This window comes from Polistes dominula, unplaced genomic scaffold (assembly GCF_049000335.1).
Source record: "Polistes dominula isolate Pdom_NZ unplaced genomic scaffold, Pdom_raw_medaka contig_84, whole genome shotgun sequence".
NCBI classification, from domain to species: Eukaryota; Metazoa; Arthropoda; class Insecta; order Hymenoptera; family Vespidae; genus Polistes; species Polistes dominula.
In genome coordinates this window covers 3,283,218-3,291,452 of record NW_028300944.1, presented here as the reverse complement: position 1 = coordinate 3,291,452, position 8,235 = coordinate 3,283,218, and the positions used below count along the sequence as shown (strand labels likewise).

General features: G+C 41.3%; 1 protein-coding gene across 1 annotated transcript; it reads left to right on the top strand.

Annotated features, from left to right (window-relative positions):
• The first annotated feature begins 6,698 nt into the window (after nucleotides 1–6,698).
• On the top strand, nucleotides 6,699–8,030 carry LOC149032829 (uncharacterized). The gene has a single exon (XM_089171765.1). The coding sequence runs from the start codon at nucleotides 6,700–6,702 to the stop codon at nucleotides 7,819–7,821; it is 1,122 nt and encodes a 373-aa protein (XP_089027891.1). The 5' UTR covers nucleotide 6,699; the 3' UTR covers nucleotides 7,822–8,030.
• The last annotated feature ends 205 nt before the right edge of the window (nucleotides 8,031–8,235 follow it).

The window sequence follows — 8,235 nt, the reverse complement described above, 5'->3', positions numbered from 1 at the left end:
TCTCTTATCCGAGTAAACGACTGCAAAGTCGTGACCGGTTGAGAAATCTCTAAATTCGTTCTTACTCTTCAAGTAAGAACTGGTGACAGCGGCCACTCGTGAAATCTCTTCTCGAGACGTAACAAGTAACAAAAAATTGGTGACAGCGGTGGGATAGCCCAACAATACGGTTTGGTCACCTCGCGATACTCGTAGTTTGTCGGATATTTGCTACGGTTTGCTTACTTGGACTTTCGGATTGTTTCGTATAAATTTTGTTTTTTTTTTGTTTGTTTGTTTAAACTAAATTTTTACAATTTAAAATGGCATCGGAACGTGCACGCGCTGGAGCAGAATCTCCAATTGGAACTAGTAGGGAATTTTTGGATAAGGAAAGCGAAATCAGACGAAAGATGGAAGATATAATGCTGATTCAAGAGCAGTTAGGCAAAGTTCAAATAGAAATATTTAAAAGACAGGAGGAACTAGACAAGAGGGAATCAGAAATCGAAGCACAAAGGCGGGAACTAGCGCGAAGAGAGCGCAGATTAGAAATTGGGGGAGGAGAGAATCAAAGATCAGATGATGAATATTCGGGCGACTTCCGAGGATTTGAGAGGACGCGTACTCCGGTGGATTCATTTATCACAGTATCCCGGACGCCCGGTGTCTCCCGAGGCGGGTCGCCTCGCCCAGTTCCCGCGCGAAGACGTTCGATAACGCCCGTCGACGATATGGATAAGTATAATTTGGAAATGAATCGCCTTAGGCGAGAGAACGAGTTATTAAGGAGTACATTGGCCTCCTCGCGACCGCCAACCCCACAACCGCGAAGCGGTTGCCCGTCGATTAAAATTCGTGAAATTACAGAAGGGGTTCCGAAGTTTGACGGTCACAATATTTCCGTAAACCAGTTCGCGAGAGCATGTAAAAGGGCTCTCGATTCGTTGCCCGAAAATTATTCTGACGAATTAGAAAACTCGTTAACCAGATCGTTGATTTCGAAGTTAAGTGGGCATGCTTACGTCGTTATTGAACATATAAAAGTAACTCGTGTGGAACAGTTAATTGAACGTTTGAAAGACGCGTTCTTACCATCGTACGGCGCAAATTACTATCGCGGACAATTGGCAACCGAATTTAAGAAACCAGGAGAACACGTCCTTGATTATTTTAGTAGAATCCGTGATTTGACGCAGTCGATCATTGACGAAGAATCGAAGCAGTTAGGTAGATTGGAACGCTCTGTAGAACGAAAAATAGAGGAGGAGGGTTTAGACGCCTTTATAAGAGGCCTTTCTCCTGAGTATCGCACATCATTGCGTTTTGAAAAATATCACGATTTTAGCTCAGCGTTGGTTTGTCTTTTAAAAATCGATAAACAGATACAGGCTGATGCGGCTAGGAACAAGTTGTCGGTCGTTAAAGACAGTAACCCAAAAGTAAGGGTGATTAGACAGGTTGTGGTATGCAACTTTTGTGGAAAGCGCGGACATAGTGAAAACTATTGTTGGAAAAAGAATAGTAAAGGGAAAGATCGCAGTGAACCGAGCGGAAGTAGAAGTAATTCTCCTCGAAACGTTAAGGGTTCATTTCGGAAACGATGTAATTATTGCAAAAATTTTGGTCATTTTAAAGCTGACTGTAGGAAATTGAAATACATCGAAAATAAACGCGTGGCGGGAAACGGGGAGGGGAAGCCGGTAACGGACGCGCGTCGGGTTCCCCCTCCGGGTCCGCGTCCACCAAGTCCGACGGCAAAAGCAGGACCGTCGACATCAGAAAAATAATGTATGAACCAACGGTCTCCGCTCCGCTTGTCACGTGTACCTCAAAACAGCTGACGGGTACCGTGACGTTGTTAATTGACACTGGCGCACAAGTAAATTTGATTAAGATTAATAAATTACAAATGGACATTAAAATAAATAAGTCTGAAATTTTACATTTAGTAGGAATTTCCCCCGGTGGTCATTTGACCCTTGGATCTACTAATATTTGCATGTTCGGGGAGTATGTAAAATTTCATTTGGTTAGGAATGATTTTCCTGTCGAGACGGACGGTATTTTGGGAAATGATTTCTTGAGGTCAAGGTCAGCTCTGGTTGACTATGAGAATAGATGCCTCAGATTTCGGAAAAAGGTAATCTCATTTATAGAAGAGGAGAGAATTAATATTCCGTCTCGTATGTCAAAAATTTGCTCTATTCATATTAATAATGTCGAAACTACAGAGGGATATGTCCCTCGTTTGAATCTTCAGCCCGGAGTTTTTGCAGGAGAGGCTTTAGTTAGGAACGTAAACGGAAAGGCGTATATTAAAGTAACGAATACGACTTTTGAATCCGTTGATTTGACAATTCCTAAAGTAGAATTATTGGATTATAGTATTGGTACTCTTCCGAATTCAGCATCCAATACCTCTGATCCATCCGGTTTCCTACGCAATATTCATACAATATTTGCCTCCAACTCCGCTGATCCAATTCCAAAATCAGATGTTTCGAATTCCGAGTCACCTTCCTCACCCTCCAGGGTTGAATCCGTGAAATCCCTCTTACGCCTTGATCATCTGAATACGGAAGAGGCAAAATCTGTTTCAAAATTAATTGAGTTAAACGCCGATATCTTCCATTTGCCAGGTGAACCATTGGGGAGCACTAATGTTTTGGAACATAAAATAACAACAGCTGATAACGTTCCCGTGCATACTAAACAATATAGATTTCCCCCGGTTCACAAGGAAGAAATTAGGAAACAGACTTCAGAAATGTTAGTTGACGGGATAATTAAGCCGTCCATCTCTCCATATAATTCTCCTATATGGATTGTTCCTAAAAAGGCGGATTCAAAAGGTAATAAACAATGGCGCATGGTGATCGATTACCGGAATCTTAATGAAAAAACAGTAGGTGATGCATATCCTTTGCCCAACATCACCGAAATTTTGGATCAACTCGGCGCGGCTAAATATTTTTCTACTTTTGATCTGAAATCCGGATTTCACCAAATTAGAATGCATCCGGATGACCGCGAAAAGACAGCGTTCTCGACCCCGTATGGTCATTTCGAATTTTGTAGAATGCCTTTTGGCTTGAAAAACGCACCAGCAACCTTTCAACGGTTGATGGATCATGTCTTGACCGGTTTACAAGGCGAAGAAATGTTTGTTTACTTGGACGATGTCGTTCTTTATGCAAGTTCACTTAACGAGCATGAGATAAAATTTGGTAAGCTCGCTCGCAGACTTCGTCAAGCAAATTTAAAATTACAGCCCGACAAATGCGAATTTCTGAGACGGGAGGTAATTTATTTAGGACACATTATTGGGGAAGACGGTGTAAAACCGGACCCAAAGAAATTAGAGGCAGTCCGTGAATTTCCGCGTCCGAGGAACGCAAAATCAGTTCGTCAATTTTTGGGACTCGCCGGTTATTATAGAAGGTTTATTCCTGCCTTCTCTAAAGTCGCCAAACCGCTAACGGATTTGTTGAAAAAGGATGTTTTGTTTTGCTGGGAGAATGCCCAGGAAAACGCTTTTTGCTCGTTACGTGATTCTTTGTGTAAAGAACCAATCTTGCAGTATCCAAATTTTGAGTTGCCTTTTAACGTAACGACAGACGCATCCGGCTATGCAATCGGTGCCGTGTTGAGCCAAGGTCCTGTTGGAAAGGATCTGCCTATTTCCTACTGTTCGCGAATTTTGAATCAGGCTGAAAGAAATTACTCCACAATTGAAAGGGAGCTTTTGGCAATAGTTTACGCGACAAGTTATTTTAGGCCATATTTGTACGGCAGAGAGTTTGTTCTGGTAACCGATCACAGGCCGTTAGTATGGTTGAAATCAGTAAAGGATCCTACATCTAGGCTTGTTAAGTGGGGTCTTAAATTGGCAGAATACTCATTTAAAATCGTATACAAATCTGGAACTGCAAATTCGAACGCAGATGCGTTGTCGCGAAATCCGGTGGAGAGTAAAAACATTCTCCCAATAAATATGTTCGATTCGGACGACAGTCTTACTAAATTTGACATTAGACAAACTGCGGACGACGACGGGGACTGTGACGTCAACGAGACAGCTGACAGAGTGACTGGTCTTACTTCATCGTCATCTGATACAGTCGATCCAGTTACAGGGACGGTAACGGACGATGAAGGCTCTGACGTCGACGATACGGATGACTCATCCGCGTATGACAGACTTTACTCCCCGCAGACTGAGACCGAACATAACACGCATTTAAGAATGCTAACAGACAATGTAGGAGTCACAAGAGATTCGCTAAATTTAAGACACGATAATTTAGTTATTTTTACAGATCTAGTCGGAACTCCGTGTGACGAAGGGGCAAAGACTTTAAGTAAAATACATAAGCTTCCGAAATTTGAAGAACTGGTGCTGGGACGCGCTAAAGTGGTGAAATTCGGCAAATATAAGCTAATCGCGATCCCCATTAAAGAACGGGCAATAAATGCCACTAAATTTGAAACGCTGGTTGAAGCTATTGGGTCTTTGCTATCCGTCACACGCGAGCTTGGGTTAACATCAGTCAGCATCTCGAGGACCCAAGGTTTGGACGGAATTTCATGGTTACGAATCTTGAGAAAAATTATTAATACATTCGAAAATGAAAACTGTAAAATAGTTGTTTGTAATAATGAAGTATCTATTCCAGAGACGGAAAAGAGGGAGGACATTATAGCGGAATGCCACTCCTCGCCTATCGGTGGTCACAAAGGTGTGACAAAAACGTATAATCGTATTCGACAAAAATATCATTGGCCAAATATGAAAAAAGATATTCAAGAATTTATAAATATTTGTGAAAGTTGTCAAATTAAGAAATTAGTTAGAATTAAATCCAAAGAGCCAATGATATTAACCGATACGCCAGGAGCGGCATTCGACAAGATTGCCATGGACATCGTGGGCCCGTTACAGGAGACAAAGATGGGTAATAAATATGTACTCACTATTCAGGATGCACTAACAAAATATTTCATTGCGGTACCTCTAAAATCAATTACGTCCGTCGACATCGCAGAAGGTCTAGTTCATAACTTTTGTAATATTTTCGGGGCTCCACGATCAATTTTGACAGACCAGGGCACAAATTTTACAGGTTCTTTACTAAGGGCAATATCAAAACAATATAATTGTAAGCAGATTAAAACCACTGCATTTCATCCGCAATCGAACGGATCTTTGGAACGTTCTCATATTGTCCTTATTGAATATTTAAAACATTATATTAATAAAAGAAGCGAGTGGGATAAGTGGCTCACCCATGCAATGTTCGCTTATAATACTAGCACGCATGAGGGAACAAGATTCACCCCTCATGAATTGGTTTTTGGTAAACAGGCAAATGTGCCATCAGTAGATGTTATAACTGGAATCAATTTAGAAGATACCTACTTAGAATATTATTTGGATTTAGTTAATAAAATAAGAACCGCACAAAAGGCGGCAAGACAGAACTTGGTGGGAGCTAAAATTAAATCTAAATATTATTATGATAGAAATGCTAGAGGTCAAAAGCTTAAAGTTGGTCAGGATGTCTATCTTTTGAAACAGCCAACGTCTAAATTGGGAAACCAATATACTGGTCCCCACCAGGTCCTAGAAGTGCTACCCAAAAATAACATCAAAATTAGTTATAAAGGTAAAAGTAAGATTGTTCATAAAGATAAGCTAAAATTGTCGAAATCTAAAAAGTAGTCTTCTTTCGTAAATATTTGTATATTAAAATATTTTGCTAACATATTTGTTTTGCCACTGACTGTACATTATCACCAGGAAGGATGAATTCCAAGGTTTGCTACGTCATCCTTTGTTGCGTCACGACGGCCTTCGCTCTCTTGGGTTACGACTGTGGTGGAAATTCTGCCAACATCAGCACGGTATCATTGCTGGAGACCGGGGAGTGTAATCTACCCGTGTCATCGCCCAACAAGTCGGTGACGTACGTGCAGCTGTTACAGCTGACAGACTATGATAATGTGCGCGTATATCAGTGCAGAGTGGAAATAGACAGAACAATTTATTACTGTGGAATGAGTTCGCATATCTCGGCGGTTCATAACGGTCGCCGCATTTATTTACTTGAAGTGTCTTCGAACGTTTGTAAGAGTATGATAAATACCGGTACACTTTCGTTGAACTCATTCACACAGATTAGTGGACTACGTGTTAACTCGACAGACTTTCGAAGTGTTACGTTAGCGGGTTCCATTACCACCGACGGTAGGTGTCAAGGCACCCAATATTCGGATACCGACGGTACGTGGGACAGTGTGGTTGTTCAAAGTGTAGTGCGCACAGACATTAGAATATACACGGGAATAGTGAAAAGTGGTGAGAACTTGATTTCTCTTAGGGGACATATATCGTGCACTTTTTCAGAAGGAACGTGTTTCACGGACGAAAACGGTTGTGCATTTTGGACAGTTGTTCCCGGTTCGTCGTGTAATTTTGAACGATATACGGCACTGTATGAGGGGTCCGCCACCAAAGTGACGTCATCAATCGCAATCTCACATATTACAACAATGTACTCGGTGACGGAGGGAGACACTGCCTTCGCGTTGATGGGTAAAAACGAGCTCCACATTTGCGGGTATACTCTGGTCACTACTGAACATCCCAAACTTTTTATCTTGGAAACAACAAGTGGTCATACGTTTACGTCAAAGGCAAAAATAACACCCCAAAACATGGATTTGTTTGCCTATATAAATTCAAAGTTCGTATACGTTGAGAAGCACCACCGTGACCAGCTGGAGTCTCTCTATATAAACATCTTACAACAGAAGTGTAACCTAGAACAACAGGTTATTCGAAACGCGTTGGCATTTGCGAACATTCTCCCAGATGTTTTTGCGTACACGGTCATGAAGAGGCCGGGGTACATGGCGGTGGTGGCCGGTGAAGTCGCGCATATTGTCAAGTGCACCCCTATTCCAGTGAAAATAAGACATTCGGAATTATGTTATAGAGAACTTCCCGTGATATATCAAAATTTAAGTGTTTATTTAAAACCAAAGTCGAGAATTTTAGTTAGAAAAGGTACTGAAGTACCGTGCAGCGCACTACTGCCACAGGAATATTTGATCGAGGGAACCTGGTATCAGCTGCTACCAAAGCCAACATACGTAAAGGATCCCCAAATTCTACTGCCAGACACGGATGTGGTCTGGAGATACATCGATGCGGGATCGCTCGCGACTAGTGGGATTTATACACAGGCGGATTTGGACGATCTCCGGGACCATGTAATGTTCCCTGTTGAGCAACCGTCTATTTTGAACACTATCGCGAGAGGAGCAGCTGGACATAAAGTGAAAGTTGACACGTTAAATCTTGTGGATTTTGTGGGTGAAAAAGGTGTTAGTGAATTAGCAGAAAGTGTGACCTCTAAACTTTGGAACGGTCTATTGAAATTCGGAACGGTCAGTTCTGCTATTCTTGGAATTGTGCTTATTTTTAAAGTAGTGAAATTGATCATAGACTCTGTTCTTCGAGGGTACGCCCTGCACACAGTTTATGGTTGGAGTTTACATATGTTGGGTGCAGTTTGGGGCTCAATCACGAGCCTACTCCTCCATTTGGGGCGCGGGAAGGATGCTCGGCCCACTCAAAATTCGGACAATGGAATTGAACTTCAGTCGGTGCGCACGGAGACACCAGAATCTTCAAGCGGTGACTCCGGGGCCACCCAACCTACCTTGGATTCGAGAGGCTGCCAGACAGAAAATACACCTGGTAAGCGGGTTCAATTTCATATGGATGACGAAATCACTCAGAAATTTCGTTCGTTGCGAAGACCACGGGAGTAAATCCCATGGTTCTTCTTCTTAAGGGGGGAGGTGTCACGTCCAGTGACGTCTAAATTCGAATTTCGTGCACTACACCCAAAAATTTTAAATTTGGTAAACTCTGTCGTATTTGAATATTATTAGTCTGTTTAATTTTTGCGTAAAAGTAATTTGTTAAACTTTAGTTTGTATAATTTTGCGTGAAAATAGTTCTATAAGTACTATGTAAACCTTGCGAGAAAAATTTCTCTTTATATATATACTATATCTCATACTGTTTGTTTTAGTTTAAATTCGATACTTTGTATTACATTAGTTATTAGATCAATTATAATAGATATTTTCGTTCGCGCTAATGTACCTTATTTTCACCTATATATACTTAAATATTTGGTAATTATGCTTTTCTTTTCCATATTTTATTATCTTTTAAAG